Source organism: Sminthopsis crassicaudata, chromosome 4 (genome assembly GCF_048593235.1).
Source record: "Sminthopsis crassicaudata isolate SCR6 chromosome 4, ASM4859323v1, whole genome shotgun sequence".
NCBI classification, from domain to species: domain Eukaryota; kingdom Metazoa; phylum Chordata; class Mammalia; order Dasyuromorphia; family Dasyuridae; genus Sminthopsis; species Sminthopsis crassicaudata.
Genome location: NC_133620.1, coordinates 287,214,062 through 287,234,408, shown reverse-complemented (window position 1 = coordinate 287,234,408; position 20,347 = coordinate 287,214,062). Strand labels below are relative to the sequence as shown.

The following is a 20,347-nucleotide window of genomic DNA, read 5'->3' as shown; positions in this document are numbered from 1 at the left end:
ATTTGCGAAATGGGAATTTCAGAAAGCAGAGTGAAAGGAATGGACATAACTGGTATGCAACGGTAAGGAGGTTGAGAATTCAGGTGTTTGGAAAGAAGGTAGCTTCTATAAAGAAGAAATTTGGAAAAAGAATGGGTTTGGGGAAAGAATAATGGACTCTGTCTTAGATTGAATTTGAGATGTTTCCAGGAAATCTGGTTTGAAATGTCCAAAAAGGTAATTGGCAATGTAGGACTAGAGGGTAAGAGACAGAATTTAGCTGAATATACAAATCTGGAAGTCATCTGTATAGAAATGATAACTGATGAGGTCACACAGTGAGACAAATATAGACAGAAAAGAGGGGTCAGAGAAGAGCTTTGGGGATATTGTGGATTTGAACTGATTAATCTCATTGTCAAGACTAAGTTAACTAAAAGAGTAAGAGTGTATAAAATGGATGATGAATGAGCAAAGGAGACCAAGGTTGGATAGGTAAGAGGAGTACAAGAGAAAACAGTCTCAAAAAATTCAAGGTAGATTAAACTATTGGGAAGGAGAGAGTTCAACAATGTCAAATACAGGAAATATGTCAAGAAGGATGGTAATTTGGAAAATAGGTCATTAGATTCCACAATTAAGAGATAATTGTTTACTTTGGAGAGTGGTTTCAATTGGGTGATAAGGCCAGAAAATAGACTGAATACTGTTAAGAAGAAAATGAGAGAAGAAGCACTAGTCATAGACAAATTTTTCAAGGAATTTAGCTGAGAAAGGGAAGTGAAATAAAGAACAAATGCTGTAAAGAATCATGGAAACTAGGAAAAGTTTTAATGTTACACAAATTTACATGCTAAAATATGGCACAGTGGGGGCATCTAGGAGGCATAGTGGATAGAGCATCAGCCCTGAAGTCAGGAGGACCCGAGTTCAAATCTGGCATCAAAGACTTAACACTTCATATCTGCGTGACCCTGGACAATTCACTTAACCCCAATTGCCTCAGCCACAACAACAACAACAAAAAAGGTATAGTTTAAGTTTCTTTCTTTTTAAACCAATGCATGTTGCTGTGGTCATAGAACTATATTTTCTGGTAGCCAATGGTGATGAAGCTCATTTGAAGCAAGCTGGAATCCCACATTATCTTACTAACAGTGATTGAGGGTATTTAAGTCACACAAATCTGTTTACTGGGAAAAGTACTTCCTTGTACACTTTAATTTTTCCATCTTTAAAAAAGACAAAGGGTTAGAGCTACAACAGATATTAGTGAATCTTTCATTTTACAGATAAGGAAAATAAAATCCAAAGAAATGAGGTGATCTGCCCAAGGTTACACATGAAGATAGTGACAAAGCTAGAATGAAAACCCAGGTCTCAAATCTCATGAGAATTCTTTCCATGATAATATGGAATTCTGGAATACAGAGTTAAATATTTCTTTCTCCTCTAGTTAGCATTTTTAAAAGGACTACTCAGAAAAATAATTCCTTTTGTTTAAATCTTTAAAGAAGTTAAATTTGAGGATTATCTTTATTAGTAAGTGCAGCATTTTCTTGGGGAATATGGAAATTAGGTAGAATTTATGTCCTTTACTTGTTAAGACCTTAGCTATGAATATATATTCTTATATCAGAAAAAGTTCTGTATTTGAAGGCAGAGAATTTAGCTTCAAATTCTGACTCTGACACTTACCTCCTGCATAACTTTGGTCAAGTCAACAGTCTCTGTTGTCCCTCAGTTTCCTCCTGTGCAAAGTAAAAGGACTGAACGAGATGACTGCTAAGATCCCTCCTAGCTCTAAAGCTATGATCCTCTGGTCCTCGGATAGAACTACTTTAATTATGCTTACCTCCCTGAAGAGACAAATTCTATGGAAAGAAGAGGTATGGAGAAAGGAAATGCAAAGGATAAGAAACTGATAAACTTTATGGTTCTATCAATTAAAAAAGACATCCATGCTTACAAGAACCAAATTGAAACAATATATAAATTTGATCATTGTACTTATTAAATAGAGAAAATTAATATTATTTTTGACACTCCCCCCCCCCCCCCCCGGAAAATGTGTACTCTATTAAATTAAATAAACAATCAACAATTCCTTTTCATTCTATCTTGACTGCCATGTTATTCAGGAACAAGAACATAATGAAAAAGATTAATCTCATAAGAAGTACTAATTTAATTATGAAGCTCTCAATCCTACCAATCGAAGGCCACAAAAGCTCAGGGAATAGAAAGGATAGCTTTGTGCCAAAGTGCAGAAGCCAATTATAAGAATAGGATTAGTGATGGAAGAAGTCACCAGAGCATACTGGTACCAATGTAAATGAAGGGTCAACAAGGGTTTCAGTTGATTAGTTTTTCATTTAGCACCTTACTCCTCAACCTGGTATTGGGTTTAGCTATTCTTGGGTTTAGGCCAAAGTCCTTATATTATAAATTCTAGGTACTTAAGAGAAGGAAAGGGCAATAATGAACCTCAATAATGACTAATGGTGGTTATGGGGATTTCCTTCTGTCTCCTACAACACCAATCTGGGGGGAAAGTTCAATGAACTCCTGGTGGCAAGAACTAGTTCAGCCTATGGAAAAAAAGGAATCAAAGTAATAATAACAATAATAACAGAATTCAAATGATAGCATCTATTAGATATATAGTGATAGCTTTACTATATATATTTTTCCCTCTTCTTGGCAGAAGAAAAATTATACTAATTGGTTACATTAAAGGCATCTGAGGAGAAAACAATAACCATCATTCCTAAGACACTAAAATAATTCTGTTTTACTAAGATTAATCTCTATTTTTCCTGTCCAAATTATTAGTAAAAAAAAAAAATTTAACAAGTATTTCTTTGACTCAGAAGAATGCCCTCTTACCTTTGCCAAGACTGAAGACAAATGGTTCATTTCTATCATGACTAGAATCAAACTTTTTTCCATTGGACAATTTTCCTTTGTAATGTACATAAACTTTGTCTCCAATCATAGGCATTTCCTCATTATTCCCCACTCTTTTGACAATCTAGAAAAGATAGATATCAAGAAATGAGAAATGTGTTTTTATTTCATATCATTAAAGAAGCATTAGAAAGAAAAGTAACCCAATTTTTTTTTCCCTCCCATCCTTCGGGCAAAGTTATAGCTATACCACATTAGAGATAAGTTATCTGTTCCATTTTTAACAGCTTTTACCATAACTCTTGTTGTCAGGAAATTTATCCTTATACTCAAATTTAAATCTTTTATGTTACAGCTTAAGCTCATTTCAAGTTGTACTGTTTATTTCAAAGATGAGTTATGAATCTTTCAAACTCTACTGGACTCATCTCTTCCTTTTTCAAAATAAAATCTCCTCAAATCAAAATGGGAGTTGGTTCCTATACAATCTAAGCCACAAAGTAAAACATTCAAGAACATTCAATAAATGCCTACAAACAAAGCTTCATTGCATACTTCTCTTTACATCCTCCACTAGTCCAAACACAGCAGCTTCAGACTGCAGATTGTCCAAATAGGTTTAATATTTCAAAAAGTACTATATCCTGGTATGACTGGTTGTACTTCACGTTATTTGCATAATGCATATACAAGGTGGACAACAAATGAACAAAACAATACAGTATAATGCTGATCAACTTGTTTTCTAGTAAAGGAAATGCCAAAAGGACTCTCTAAAAAAAAAAAAGAACAATTATAATCAATAATATTTATTTGTTTAGTATTTGGCAGAGGAAGCTGCTAATGTGTTGAGTCAGTTCTAGGAAAACAAAATCAATTCCAGCTGTGTTGGTGGTGTAGTTTCTTCTGTCACTCATGTATGCAAAATTAATTATTCCAAAGTATATAACACTTTATAGGGCATCTTGGGTGGCAAGACGGATAAAGAACCAGGCTTAAAGTCAGGAAGAATAATCTTCCTGAGTTCAAATCCAGTCTCAGACATTTATTAGTGATGTGACCCTAGGCAAGTTACTTCACTTTGTTTGCCTCAGTTTTCTCATCTGTAAAATGAGCTTGAAAAGGAAAATAACAAACCTCCAACTATCCAAGAAAACCCCAAATGGAGTCACAAAGAGTCAGATATGAGTGAAAAACAACTGAAAAAAGACAAAGATAACACTTTAGCTTATGCTCTGTGGAGCAGAATTGTCTGTAAATATTAGAGGTTTATCTTAAAAAATTTTTTTCTGAACTATGAACATAAAACTTTGATTTGCAAGTGTCCCAATTCAATATCTCTGATATTCTGCATGGAGAAAATCTTTACAGTGACTTCAGAGCTTTCAAGAAAAAAAACATTTCATCATATTAACCTGTCCAATCTAGATATTCTATTTGTTACATTCACATATTTATAATTCAGATGGAAAAATTTTATATAATCTTAATATTAATATATAATCTTAAATATTAAATGTCATTTAAGCATTATATTGGGAATATCTGAACCTCTTAAGTTTCTGGCCAGATAATCTTTTGTCTGGTTATAACAGAGATGCATCAAATACTTCTAAGTGAAGTCCAAGTCATATTAAAATTGAGAAATGTTTAATAAAATAAATGAAAAGTAAAATAAACCATAGCTAATGTTAAGATGTTTTTTAAAGTCAATATGCAACCAGCAGGGATCCTTATATACAAGTTAGTAGACTTGTTCCTATTTGAATGTGAAACCACTTCTCTTCAGAATGATTGCTAAGTTAAAAATTCCTAGCCCAAAACTTCAAATCTTGAGAAAGCTTTAAGAGCCCATAGCATCATTTTATTAGTTTTGCCTCAGGAAGATAATACCATGACAAAATTCCAAGGCATTCAGCGTTTGTCTTCATATAGAGTCCTTATCAATCTCCAAAATTTGTTTTTGTACAAGTTAATAGCAATACATACATACATACATACATACATATATGTACACACATACATAATATAGAAAGAGAATTAAGAAATCCATAAAACTAAACAAACCTTGTTCAGAAAGAACTCTATTTTTTATGACTGAAGACAAAAAGATAACTGAATTGGTTAACCAAGAGATTCCATATGAGGAAGAGTTAATTCTCTACCAGCAAAATAGATAAAATTAATTCAAATACACAAAATGACTACTATAACAGTAGTACAGTGAGCATAGAATAAATTAGGTAAAAGACTGTGTTTTAGATGCAGTTTCACCAGTGTTACAAGATTTTAGCCATGTAACCTTAAAGTCTCTAATACCCATTCAATTTCCTTATCTATAAAATCAAAATGTCTAAAACAAAGGGTTACTGTGACCTTCAAATGGGATTATGTACAAGCACTGTAAAGTGTAATATAATATTAAATATGGGGTGGGATAGAAGAGTTAACTTCAAAGACAAGTTGATCATTTGACTGAATATCAAGAATTTACTTTACACAAGAACATCATATGTGTAAATATTGAAATTCCCTGATTCTGGGCCAGCTAGGTGGCGCAGTGGATAGAGCACCAGCCCTGAAGTCAGGAGGACCCGAGTTGAAATATGGCCTCAGACACTTAACACTTCCTAGCTGTGTGACCCTGGGGGCAAGTCACTTAACCCCAATTGTGGAAGGATGAGAGGGAGGGAAGAAGGAAGGAAGGAAGGAAGGAAGGAAGGAAGGAAGGAAGGAAGGAAGGAAGGAAGGAAGGAAGGAAGGAAGGAAGGAAGGAAGGAAGGAAGGAAGGAAGGAAGGAAGGAAGGAAGGAAGGAAGGAGGGAAGGAAGGAGGGAAGGGAGGGAGGGAAGGAAGGAAGGAAGGGAGGAAGGAAGGAAGGAGGGAAGGAAGGAGGGAAGGAAGGAGGGAAGGAAGGAAGGAGGGAAGGAAGGAAGGAAGGAAGGAAGGAAGGAAGGAAGGAAGGAAGGAAGGAAGGAAGGAAGGAAGGAAGGAAGGAAGGAAGGAAGGAAGGAAGGAGGGAAGGAAGGGAGGAAGGAGGGAAGGAAGGGAGGAAGGAAGGGAGGGAGGGAGGGAGGGAGGGAGGAAGGAAGGGAGGGAGGGAGGGAGGGAGGGAGGAAGGAAGGAAGGAAGGAAGGAGGGAGAGAGGGAGGTGAGGGAGGGAAGAAAGGAGGGAGGGAGAGAGGGAGGTGAGGGAGGGAGGGAGGGAAGGAGAAATTTCCTGATTCTGAATGTGGCTAATTTTCCCCCCTTTTTAAAAATAAATTTATGTAATTCTTAAAGGGGAGGATAGTTCTTCCTATGTAATTCTCAAAGAAAAGAATGGCTTTTGCATACCAAGAAAAAAACTTAAGAAAATTTTATCTTTATGACAGATAAAAAATATGAAATGAGATTAGGTAATTTAAAAAATTATTCCTTAGGGACTGACCTTTAGAACACCTCGGTCTTTCTTGGGAGTAATGTCTTCGCCTCGTTCAGCAAGAGCAATTGCTGGATTCTCTCCATCATTCTTGGTAGCCTCGTCAGTAGTCATTGTCTTTTATAGGAGAATTCCTACTAAGAAGAAACAAGTGTATTTTGAGCCAGAAAAAAACTACTTTATTGTTCAGCTCAGAAGTAATTCTGAAATACGAACACATTTTACCTTTGTTCCTAGGCTAATACCTGATACTTCTTCACTGGGACCAACATATTAGCCTTTATTTATATACTCAAAACATTTTAGGTCATCCAGTGCAAATTAAACTTAACTAAAAATCCCCTCTACAGCATCCAACAAGCATAAGGCCAGATACATATTTAAGGTATACATAATAAAACTGAATATTTATTTAATGCCTACCTATATGAAATGCCTCACTAGCGATTTTCCTTCAAGTTTACATCAAAAAAAAAAAAAAAAAAAGCTTCATTTGCTATTCTTTGGGACTGGACATACAAGCAGTTCTGAGATGACTTATGTGGGCTATTATCTAGTTTATCACTCTATATTTGGTAAACTATATCTAAAGCATTGCCTATATCTAAATCTAGTAATCATGTCAAAACATAAAATCAGATTAGTCTGGCATAACCTGTCCTTGATAAAGTCATGCTGATTGGTACTTAGGTTATTACCACCTATCTTTCTGGATAGCTGCACACCATCTGTTAAATAACATACTCTAGAATTTTGCCAGGAAATACTTCTGAAAAGATGGCTTTGTCAAATATAGTATCTAAGGTCAGTTACTCTCAATCATTTAAAAATAGAAAGGAATACATCTTTTCTAGAAAGCAAAGAAAAAATGGGAAGGGATTTATCAGCGGAAAAACTTCCCAGAACAATGAATAGAAAGACTGATTTTTTTTTTTAAAGAGAGATAAGTAAATAACTAATAAAAAGGTCCAAACACAAATAATGCTATTGTGAAAGAGATTTGAAAATCTATAATTCATAGTTAAATACCAGAAACTAAAAATAGAATAAAAACAATAACCTAAAACAGTTCTAAAGTGAATAAAAGAATCAAATAAAAAAAATAAGAATGGAAATTGGATAAAAAATTAGAACCCTCCAAGAAGACACAAAAAAGGCAAAGAGTACAAAATTTAGAAGAAAAGACAGACCATTTCTTTAAGAGAATATATCTTCTGGGAAAAAAAGGTAACATTTAGAATTTCAAAGTATAGAAGTGGAAGAGAAATTGAGAGAATCAAATAAAAAGATAAACAAGACTAGATGAAAAATGAAAACTCTTTATTGACAACTGACCTTAAAAAAAGAATATGAAGATGTAGATTACCAGGTTTTCTAGAAAAATAAAATTTCTAGAAAAGTCTCAGTATCATATTGCAGGGAAAGTACTTGAAAGTATTTGAGGCAGAGGGCAAAATACAGATTACTAGAATATACATACAGAAGGCTAATAAAGAAGCCCCACATTTATCAAGAAATGATTGTGTTTCAGAATTTCAATGTTAAACAACAAATATTATAGGTAATCCAAATGAATAAATTTGGACTTTTTTCTTATTATAAAAAAGATTTATCTGAAAGGAAATGAAATAATTTCCATCCCAAAATAAAGTATTCTTTTAAAATTGAACTTAATAATCAATGAAAGGTGACACTTTTAGCAAAAGAGAATAAATTTTACTTGTTCTTTCAGAAGAAAACAAAGGGAACAGTATCTCTGACAAATAAACTCAAACAAAAGAAACATAAAAGAAACAAATGAATACGCACAGGAAAAAAAGAGCAAGAATAAAAATATCAATGTTTACAAGTTCCTTAGATGAGATAAATCTATTTCTTTTTAAAACTCATCTTATTTGCAGTTCATTAAAAGAGAAAATATCTTAACAACTTCAAGTGATTGAGAAGTTCAAATAAAGGGAAAGAGGTAATAAAGGAAAGATACTAAATTATTTTAGATGACAACATTTACTCCAGTCTTCATAAATTAATACTTCGTGGGAAAGAATGCACAGATATCTTTTAGACAGAGATATGAAGAGAACAGGAACCTGGAAAAATATAGAGATGTACTGCTATATAACCATACAGGAAAGGACAAGCAGCATTGTATTAATTTTTAACACAAAGATAAATAAGAAACAAATTATAGATTTTTTTTTTTTGGCTGAGGCAATTGGGGTTAAGTGACTTGTCCAGGGTCACATAGCTAGGGAGTATTAAATGTCTGAGACCATTTTGAACTCAGGTCCTCCAGACTTCAGGGATGGTGCTCTATTGACTGTATCAACAATTGCCCCCTAGAAATCTTAATAGTAGCTTACTAGAGGTAAGAGTTGGGGTATTTTTTTAAAGGCAAGCAAAATTATCAAATCATTACCCTAATATTATAAACAAAGAGAAATAGAAAATTACAACAACAACAACAAAAAAAAAACCCAAAGGAAAAAATTCACAATGAAAGGAATGAGAAAACAATTATTAGTAACCTGAATTTTATGTTAAAACTAAAAGCTTAAATGAAAACATAATAAAACCATCAGAAAATTAAGAATAGAAATACTTCAGCTCAGAAGGAGAAAGTGATAGTCATAAATGTGCTCTCAAAGAAAAAAAGTTCCTTGTTCAAATGGATTTGTAAGGGATTTCTATAACACATTTAAAGAATAAATAATCCTTATGTGACTTACTCATAAGGGAAATAGATCAGTAATTTCATAGGTAAAAGAATTCCAGATGATAAAACTCTTTTCTGGCAGTGAAGACCAATATCTTCTTGACAACTTGTAGGGACTTTAGAGCATAAATAATCTGCCCAGGGTCATATAACTAATATGCATCTGAGATAGAACCCAGAACTTCCTGCTTTCAAGGCTGGCTTCTCTAGGTAACCATGCTGCCTTTTGTGCAGAAATATTAAAAATGCTCTTTACAAATAAGGAAATATAAAGTAAAAGTAATAGAAGAAATGTAAATTAATGATTCTAACCTAAATAGACTAAAAAAGAGAGTGAAATCTACTGAACTCCTGTAACATAAATAAGCTCCTGACATCCAGATGACAGAGGGGTAAATTAAGGGAAAAGTTAATAAACCAAACATCAATAGATACTGGTGACAAAATGTTATATGAAATACTGGTCAAAGAGATCATAGCAAGATATTCAAAAGTATGATCATTAAAACCTTACTGGATTTATATATATAGGAAAAAACCTCACAAGAAATGTCTCCAATAAGACGGAGGGTAAAGCAAGTTTGTGAATATCAACATTTTCATTTTACATGTCAGAAATACAAGCTACTACAATAAGAAAAGAAAAAGAAATAAGCTTGGATAAAAGTATTATAGTAATTATCATTTGTAGACAATGAAAATTTACGTGGAAACGCTAAAAAAAAAAAATCAAACAAAAATTTATCTAGACTGATATCAGCACAATACCATATAAAATGAATTCCTCAAGTCGAACAATTCTGTATATTACTCCTAACAAGAAAAACAATGAAAATGATTAGAAAAAGAAATACTGTTTAAAATAATAATTAAATGTATTAAACACTTAGGAGTTTACCTGCTAAGTCATAGAAAGGATTTCTATAAATGCAACTAACAATTATTTTTACAAAAATGAAGGACCAAAATAACATGAGAAATAGATATGGCTAGGCAATAGTGAAAATGATAGTTCTAATCAAATTATTCTGAATATTTAATTCTATGATAATTGTGGAAATATGTATAGAAGAATTGCACATGTTTAACATATATTGGATTACTTGCCATCTAAGGGAGAGGGTGAGGGTAAAGGAAGGGAGAGAGAAAAAAGTATGGAACACTAGGTTTGTTTTGCAAGGGTGAATGTTGAAAACTATCTATGCACATATTTTGAAAATAAAAAGCTAAAAATAAAGATTTAATCCTATAACAAAGTTGCCAAGGTGATTTTTTAAAAAGAATTAGGCAAAATTACAAAAAAAAAAAATCACAATAACAAAAGATCCAACCCTAAAATATTTGTAGGACCACTACTTTTAAAGCAAAGAGCAAGAAAGAAGCTGTGGAGCCCACCATATAGGAACAGTTAAGCAAATTGTACTATATGAAAGTAATGGCATAATTACTCCATAATGAATGTGTTAATATGGTTCCTGTGTTAATGTGATTCCATCCTTTTGGGGATTGCATTTCCATGCTTTTTCCTTTATTCTCGTCTGAATCTCTCTCTGTATTTCTCTATCATGTCCTAGAATCCACATTTTGAAAGTATCCTTTGACTTTGTAGCATCTTCCTCTAATTACCCTATTCCTCCTAGAAATTCCCCTTTAAAGAAGAGGGCCAAAGTAGTCATGTTCTTTATTTCTTTCCAGGTCACACTCCTGACTCTCCGATACTTTCCCCTATAATGTCCCTGTATTGGATAACTACTACCTTTTCAGCTTTCTTAGAGTCACATAAATAACAAATATTTAAGGTAGGATTTCACCTCAGGTTTTCTAAACTGCCAAGTCCAGTATTTTATTGATACTCCAACTATTACAAAAGATGCTTATCAAGAATTGTAGTAACCAGAAATGTTAAAAAGGAACTGCTTTAACAGGAAGATGACACCCCTGAGTTTGAGTTGTTTTGCTTTCATATTCTAGGCAATTTTATAACTTTTTAAAAAATTCAGATGCTTTGTTTAGTTTAAGTGAAAGACAACATTAAATCATTCTCATGTTATACCTACATATATATCAGTATGATATACATAGTGCTATGCCAGACATCTGCACAAAAAGAATATATAGTGATAATCGGTCTCCATATTCTAGAAGTTTATAGCATATAAACATGTCAAAGAATACAAAGGATAATCAGATCAAAACAATACCTAAAAAACAAATAAATGCTCATAAATAAATACATTAGGTTATCAAAGAATAATAAATAGAAGCAAATTTTTGAAAGATTTTAACATGTAACAATAAACACATTTTGAAAAACAATGTCAGTATGTAACATTAGTACATCTTTATGAATGTTCACAATTACAGATTCAGCTAACGGTGAAATATAATGAAGCCTACGACTATCAAACAAAAAAGCTTTTAGGGTCGATTCAAAGTGGTGAATCATAAGCCAATTGGCATCTGGACAAAGAGTTAAAATTATACAACTCAATTTGTCAGCTCTCTAGTTCCAGATGGTCAAGAAAGTTAAAAGAAGAATAAGCCCTTGACGCACTGACCTTAACTGGTAGCCAGCAATAGGGCACAAAATTTAAATAAGTATAATTTCCAATAATAGCTAGTTCTAATAGTAGATATACAAAGTACAGAAAACTACAAATAATAAAAATTCAAAGACAAATAAAAATGAATGTAGTCTCCTAATTGCAGTTAATAAGCAGAAGTGACTTAATTTAAGTCTCAATTGCTAGACAACAAGAGACTTGCAATAGTGAGTGAAGAGGCCTGTAATTAATATTAGGTAGATAGCAAGTACTAAAATAATGAAGAAAATTATATTACTTACAATACTTCAAGGCATCACAATATGATAAAAAGAACACTGGATTTAAGTCAAGAGAGTCTTCATTTCTTCTATACTTCAATTTCTCATTTATAAAATAAGAGAGAAGACTAAATGATTTTTAAAGTCCCTTCTTAAATCTATAATCCTATGACAAACATTGCTTTGATCTTTACCACCTTCTTTCCTTCTCAGACCTCAGGCTTCCAATTACTGTAATCTTCCCTCCCTTTTTTAATAGTATTTTATTTTTCCAAATACATGGAAAGATAGTTATCAACATTCATTTTTGTAAGACTCTTGTGTTCCAAATTTTTTTCTCTCCTTCCCCTATCTTTCTTCCCCATCCCCAGGACAACAATCAATTTGATATAGGTTAAATGTGTGGAATCCTTTTAAACATATTTCCATATTTGTCTTATGCAAGAAAAATCAGACCAAAAAGGGAAAAAAACTACAAGAAAAAAACAAACAAAAAAGGTGAAAATACTATGCTTCCATCCATATCCAGTCTCCACAGTTCTCTTTCTGGATTTGGGTGACATTTTTGATCCCAAGTTTATTGGAATTATCTAAAATCATTTCATTGTTAAGAAGTGGCTCCCAATTATTTACAAAGTAAAATATAAACCTTAAGTACGATACTCAAGGATCTCTACAATCTGGCTCTTATCTCTGTAACCTCATGATCCAATTACTATTGTACCTAAAAATTCTATTCTAGAAATGTTTTACATCATTCCAACTCCCTTCACCCATTACCCTGAGCCTCAGTTTCTTAAATCATGAAATGGGAATAATAGCACCATTATATTATACCATAGGGGTACTGTAAGGATCAAATGAGATATATGCAAAGCACCTTGTAAATCTTAAAGAGATATATAAAGGTAAGATATTATCAAACACCTACATTGTACTAGGTGTTGAGCATACAAAGACAAAAAAGGAATTAATTCCTGCTAGCACTGAAGGAGCTCACATTCTAATGAGGAAGTCAACATAAACATAAGTATATGTAAAATAAATTCATAAAAACTGAGTATCTCATGGGAATTAAGAGGCAGTAGACAGCTGGGGAGATGAGGAGAAACATCATATGTAAGATGACATTTAAACTGAGATTTGAAATAAACTAGAAATTCTAAGAGGTATGGCTGAGGAAAGTGTATTCTAAGATGGGAAAAAAGCAAGAGATGGAAGATGAAGAACACCACCAGATCAAAGGGTAAAAAAAGAACATGAAGGGAACAATGTTGAAGATCATTTGAAAGTAGGTAGGAAGGAACTTTAAATGTCAAATAGAGAAGTATTAGGGAGGTGAGGGGAAGCCAATGGAGTAACATTATTAGGCCCATGCTTTAAGAAAATCCCTATGATAGCTTTGTGGAAAATGGATGAGAAATTAGAATAAGCTAAAACAGAGAGATTGATTAAGAAGTTATTATTAATAATCTTGGTGAAAATTATCTAGAATTAATAGCCATATGAGAGAAGACTGAAATGAATCAACAAAACCTGACAATTAATTTGATATGTACAATAAGATGTCATGGATGATCCTGAGGTTGCAAATGTAGGCGATTTGAAGGACCCTAGTAATCTCAACAATAATAAGGAAGTTTAGAAGAGGGTGTGCATTTTAGGGGAAAAAAAATGAGAGTTCTGCTTTAAACAGGCCAAGTTTGAGATGACTATAAATCTGTTTAAAATGTCCAAGTGGCAGTCTGACTGGTGTTCAGGAGACTAAGTTAGACATGTTGATATGGAAGTCATTAATATAAAGATGATAATTATACAAATGGTAATTGATGAGCATGACAAAGAACAATTGTCATAGTAAAATAAAAATTTGATTTCGTTCTGTGTAATTAAAATGGCCAACAAGCTAAAGTTGTTTTTTTTTTTTTTTTTTTTTTTTTGAGGCTGGGGTTAAGTGACTTGCCCAGGGTCACACAGCTAGGAAGTGTTAAGTGTCTGAGATCATATTTGAACTCTGGTCCTCCTGAATTCAAGACTGGTGCTCTATCCACTGCTCCACCTAGCTGCCCCTAAAGTTGTTTTTTATATACTATAGTGAATAACTGAATTTTAATTTAAAAATAAAAAATAAGAAAAGTGGGTCTATATGCTGTGTATATACTATGAATCTCAAATTTGTTATCCCTCCAATAACTCTCATTTCCTCCACTCTACAATAGAAAAAAGTTAAACCATTCTTCAGTCAATCAACAGAAAAGCACTTAGTCGCTAAGCCTGTGCCAGATACTGTGATAAGCCTAATACATATATAGCAGAAAATGTCTTTGTAGATGCTTACATTATAATGGGACTAGATAATATATTAAAGAGAGGTGGGAAAGTGAGTATATGTATGAATGAAGGTACTTGCTGTGGAGGCATGTATGAATGAAGGTACTTGCTGTGGAGGCATGACAGAAAGCCCTGTGGAGATGAATCTGAAATGCAGCTTAGATGTGGTTGGCCTGGATTTTTTCCTTAGAATGAAAGTCCCCAGAGCTAATACTTTTACTAAGGAAAAATTTAAATCTTCATACTTTTATAAAAATCACAAAACTTTCCATCATATCCAAGAAGTATTACTGGCATTAAAAAGATTTCAAACAGTGTAAGTGATTTTACTTGCCTAGGATATGCTATCTGCAACTACCTGCTATTTCCCTCACTGTGCCTTGCTATTTCAGTTAATCTGGTTTGGCTGTCCTGTGAGTAGCTGTTGGCCTTTCCTGTCAATCAGTGTCAATTGGTCTTGATAACAAAGAACTATTCATCAATTCTGTGTTTTAATAGTCTGATGTCCTCAGGCTCTATTGAGGCAATGGATGACTGGTAGTGACCAAGATAATAGGTTCATTCTTCTCAGAGTGAATTTTCTTCAACTATAACTACAGAGACAAGATGAAAAAGTATAGTTAATGGGTAATATCATTATTCCCAAAATTCACATTCCCAGAGTCTTGGGTTATTTCAGTGGTAGTGGCAGAGGTTTGACTTATTTGATACATGCCATCTTTTGTCTTTCCCTCAATATGAGCTTTTACTAAAGAATTATTATGTTACTAGACATTGGGAAGCCAAGTATAAAGATGAACAATCCTTAATAGCAAGGATTTTACATTCTAATAGGGTAAAAAAGTTCATATAGAAACATTACATATAAATATATATATGAAAATATAAAAGCAATATAGTAAATAAGTATGTAAGTTCATATATAAGTTCACATATAAATATATAATAATGTCACAATGATCATATGTATATAGTGAATAAAAATATACACCAAGTAGTTAAAAAAAAAAGTTTGGGGTAGTGAGTACTGTTGGGGGAATCAGGAAAGGTTTCAACATTGTCTTAAAGGGAGAGAAAGGGACTCTACATAAAGTAGAAGTAAGGAAGCAGTTCAATCCTGGCAGATAGGACGATGAAATGAAGAGTCAAACTGAAGGAACAAGGAGTAAGGGAGTTTGGTTGCACTGCAGAATATGAGTGGGAAAGTGATATCAAATGAGGCTGAAAGATTACACTGGGGACATTTTGTGAAGGTTTTTAAAAGCTAAATAAAAGAGTTTGTATTTTGGCCCTAAGAGTTTATATTTTGTCCTAGAAGCAACATGAAGCCATTGTAGCTGAATGAGTAGGGGAGGTCACATCTATATTTAAGAAAAATTGCTTGAGCAGAAGCATATAGGATGGGCTGGAAGATACTGGAAACCCATCTTGCTCTCTTTACATGATTTCATCTTTTATTACTATATGTGATCCCTTCTTCCTACCAACTCAATTGATGCAGTCACAGAAAGCAAAGATTTGTTAACAGAAATAATGAAGTAATCATGTGTTATGTTAACTTCTGGAAATTCCTTTTAAAAGGAATTCTCTGAGTCAGAGGGGATAACATTATTGGTTTAGCAAACAAATTAGCCATGAACTTGGAAATAGTTAAAAGTTTGTCTTAGAAAGTTTGAAGGAGTTCTGGCTAGATTTGTAGAGATCTCTGAAGAGGAAGATTTCTCTCTCCTTCCTCTTGGTGTCTAGCAATACTTTGCCCAGAAATAAAAAGGCATTCAAAAGAGGAAGCACCTTTCAAGGAATGGTCATCTGGCAACAGATGATGGTGTTCTACTCATTAAATCCACAACTAAGAGAGCTAGTTTCAGTGATTTTTGTAGATCAGTAGATCCTGGAAATCCAGATGAACAAACCACCACCACCACCATCAACTCTATGATACCTCCATCCAAAGAAAGCTAAGTAAGGACACTAAAAAAAAAAAAAAAAAAGAAAGAAAGAAATTCCAGGCCCTGCACAGGACTTTATCTTTCAATGTTTCTTATTTAAACAGTACTGACACAAGTTGAGCTCATTCTTCCCATGAATAAGATGTGAATTTGTGTAAGAATAAATTCTAGATTTTGGTAGGGAATGTTTTGTAACTATTTTAAAAAACATGTTATTTTATTAAACTAAAAATTTAGTTCATTGGTTAATTTTTTTTAGTTTTAAATGAATGTTTTAATTTTTCCCCAATTACATGTAAAAACAACTTTAACATTCTTTTTTTTTTCTTATAGTTTTTGAGTTCCAAATTCCCTGTCTTGAGAAGGTTCTTTGATATGGATTATGCATATACAACCATGCCAAATATATTTCTATATTATCCATGTTACCAAAAAAGAACACAATCCAATAAAAAAATAAAGAAAAAAATTTTAAAAAAAGAAGCATGTTGGGATCTGTATTCAGTTTTTTTCCTCTGGAGGTGAATAACATTTTTCATCATAAATCCTCCAAAATTGTCTTGGATCATTGTATTAATAAGAATAACTAAATTATTCACAGTTGATTATCATACAATATTGCTGTTATTATGTAAAATGATCTCTTGGCTCTGTTCACTTCACTTTGCATCAATTCATATATATCCACATTTTTCTGAAACCATCCTGCTTATCATTTATTACATATCACAATCATTCACTATGACTTGTTCAGCCATTCTCCAACTGATGAGCATTCTTTCAATTTCCAATTCTGCCACTACAAAAACAGCTGCTATAAATATTTTTGTATATATAGGTCCCTTTTCTTTTTCTTTGATCTCTCGGACACAGATCTGGTAGTGTCATTGCTGGGTCAAAGGATATAAAGTTTTATATACTGGATAATTGTTAATGGGCATACCCACAGGTTATTACTAAAATATCCTCTTAAGCTCTATGAGTGTGAAAACCAATTGGGGAAATATCTAAGAGAAGGTGCTAAACTTATAACATATATTATGTATGAAGACCATGTAGGTTAACTTTTAAATAGAAAAGCTAACTTGCAAAAAACAAAAAAAGTTACAACTGATACCTTTTGTAGAACTTATGAACTGTCTGCTTTCAGATAAATATAAATACTTGGGCCAAAGATGATTGGCAGAACTTATAAAAATTAAAGAGATATAATTCTGCTTAAAACATAATTCCTGAAAGAATGCAAAACTAAAACAAAAAACTAATCAAGATCAATAAATATAGAATAATTATTTTCTCCCAATACTAATTCATGCTACTCAGGACTGCTAGATTTTTATAAAAGCAATAAATTTTCTTGTCCTAGTGTTTAAAAAACATGAACAAAGCAAAGATAAAAAAAAAAAAAAACCCTACATAAAAACATCTAAATTCATCCAGAAAAATAAATCACCATCTGTAGGGAAGTTTTCCTCTTTTTTCCTCCCACTCTAAGCTTTATTCTGGACTTAAGGTCAGTATGTAGCTATGGATATTAATCCTAGAATAAAGCTTTCTGAACTAAGACATCACAGAAAATGAAAAAATACGCTATCCCAAGAACAGAAAGGGAACACATAGTTCTGTTATATTAAGTGCCAGGCAAATAAATACAAATTCTCTAAAGTAATGGTTAACAAACATTTGAATTATAGTAGAAAAATAAGATGCCCTTCAAATTTCAATAAATATGCTCTGGAAATTTCTCCTAAAATCAGTTTGCCAATGAAAAAAAACACAGGTATCATTATTTGCCTAGGTATTGCTATTTATACTTGTGAAACCAATTCCATCATGGAATATTTATATCAGCTTATTTTTGGTAGAGTTTGGTAAATGCATTTTACTTGAGGTCAGAAGATCCTATGTTCACATTATTTTTCATATATATATATATATGTATATATATATATCCCCTTATTTCTACACCTCCAGCCACCATTCTGTTGCAGGCTCTCATTACCTCACATCTGTTGGTTAGTCTCCCTGTCTCAAGTCTTTTTCCCACTTCCAGTTCATCTTCACTTAATTATGAAAAATGATTTCCCTAAAGCACAGATCTAACTATATCAATTCCACTAATTCAACAAACAACAAGGGAAAGAAGAAAGGAGGGAGGGAGGGAGGGAGGGAGGGAGAAAGACAAATATTTATATAGTGCATACTATCTGCTAGGCACTGTGCTAAATTTTACAAATATTACCTCCTGTGATTCTTACGACAGCCCACTTCCACAGGAAGATAGGTGGTGTTATTATTTTCTCTACTCTACAATTGAGAAAACTGAGACATATAGAAGTTGTATGACTTGCTTAAGGTATGATCTCAGGTCTTTCTGACTCTAGGTTCAATATTCAAGATGGCTGTTAATAACTATTTAGTTCATTGGCAAATATGGCTATTTTTAAGAAGCAGAAAAGACAGTCAATATCTGTCACTTTAAGCAAACTGCAAATTGAACACAATGTGATTACTACAACTTACAATCTTACTTTTGCGCTTGGATAAAGTGGGAAAAATTCTGGTTTTTTTCCAATCATTGAGAGTACCATTAAGGGAATAGCTACATGTACCAATTCTATGAGCATAATGGGAGAGGGGCAATATTTGTAGTTACTCCCACTACATATATACTTGACTATCTAGGACTTCCTGAACGTCACCTCTTAGTTATACTTCTAGTCTTAATACTTACCTATCTCTTCTCCACCAAAAACCAAATAACTTCAGAGCTCTGCCTCCACAGCTGTTGCTTGTCCTAAAGCCACTCCCTGTCTCAGACTTCTGAATTTTCTTCCATGAAGTTCTTAATTTAACTCTTAAGTATTGTTTTTTCACTCGGACCTCCCAGACTACATTCCTAAAAATTACTATTAATGTTTTTTGAGAAATAGTACTTTCAGAGATCATCAGTACTATGTGTCTAAGACACTATCCTTTACATTTTTTCATTTGTCATAACTTAGTATCTAAATGGTGCCCAAAAGACAGTTGGTGAAATATTTATTTTCTCCTTTCTACAAAGGGTAGATTTCTAGTCTTGATTCCTTTTGGAATTAAATAAGTTTATCTTCTACCTTCCCTACCTCAGGAAACAGGTAGTATACCTCTCTGCATGTCCCTTCTGGCTTGTCTTTTCAACTCCTATGCCTTGCTATGAAAATGCTCTTGAAGCTCTGATTAGCCATAAGGAACCACCAAAATGTATGTGTCATCCTCCTAAAGCACTTGCCCCCTTTTATAAAAAAGTCTGATTGACAGAATGCTGGTACTTTCCTATTACTAGATACTACAGAAGCATCTTCTAAATCAATCACTGAAGAATTGTTTTTAAATTTACTGGATAACAATAATTTCAGTATTAAAAAATATAATGATGGTTAAATGTACATAGTACATTAATTGGACCAAAAACAGCTGTATAAATGAAAGTGAAAATTTTTTAAGCTAAAAGAAGAACATAGAGTACACAGTGCTGAGTTTCAAAGAATGAGATTTACATCAATTTCTAATTCAGAGTTCCTAGAAGCAAACTCAACAGCCTTTAAAATATAGAATGAGAGGGTGGCTTCATAAAAAGTCTCTGTTAGATATTTGTAATTGTGAAGAAAAAAAAGAACTTCATGTGAGAACAAATATAACAATAATAAAAAAAGCTATTTTATATACTTCAAGCAATAAGATTTATGGACATATCAAATTTTTCATTATAAAAATGGTAGTCTTTTGAAATAAATTTAACTTATTTTTAGTTCAATTTTAAACAAAACAAAAACATAAAGGAAAAATATTTTTACCTTATTACATTTTCTCTTAAAGTAAATTTTAAATATAAAAAGCAAAGTACTATAAAACAATTTAATCTCAAAGTCAGAATATTAGAATTAGAATTCTGTTTAATTTTACTACATTTGAAATGATGTATTTTTAGTCTTTTCAGGAAATTATATCAATGCCATAACAGGTATTTATGTGTTTATTAATTTATATATTACTCATTTTTCTGAATCTTTTGTGAAGCCGCCTCTAGATTGCTGAATTACTATGAAGACCTGTCCAAGATGACAGTGGAAGGAAGCACAAATGAATTTCAAATGGGGTTAGAAAAATTAGAAAGAGGCAGGCTGTTTATTATTTTCTGGAGAAATACATATGTAGGCTTCAGGATTTTCATATGAG

The 20,347-nt window shown here is 32.7% G+C and overlaps 1 protein-coding gene across 9 annotated transcripts in view; it reads right to left on the bottom strand.

Moving 5' to 3' along the window:
- Positions 1 to 20,347, bottom strand: part of FKBP5 (FKBP prolyl isomerase 5) — a 141,871-nt gene that overhangs the window by 65,944 nt on the left and 55,580 nt on the right. For 5 of the 9 annotated variants that reach the window (XM_074311160.1, XM_074311162.1, XM_074311164.1 and 2 more), the window contains exons 3-4: positions 6,319 to 6,443; positions 2,869 to 3,013 (exon numbers count right to left, since the gene is read on the bottom strand). In XM_074311160.1, coding sequence (XP_074167261.1) covers positions 2,869 to 3,013; positions 6,319 to 6,423 — 250 coding nt within the window. In that variant the 5' untranslated portion in view covers positions 6,424 to 6,443. Of the gene's footprint in view, positions 1 to 2,868; positions 3,014 to 6,318; positions 6,447 to 20,347 lie in introns of all 9 variants that reach the window. The other 4 variants (XM_074311161.1, XM_074311166.1, XM_074311167.1 and 1 more) reach the window with 1 other exon arrangement.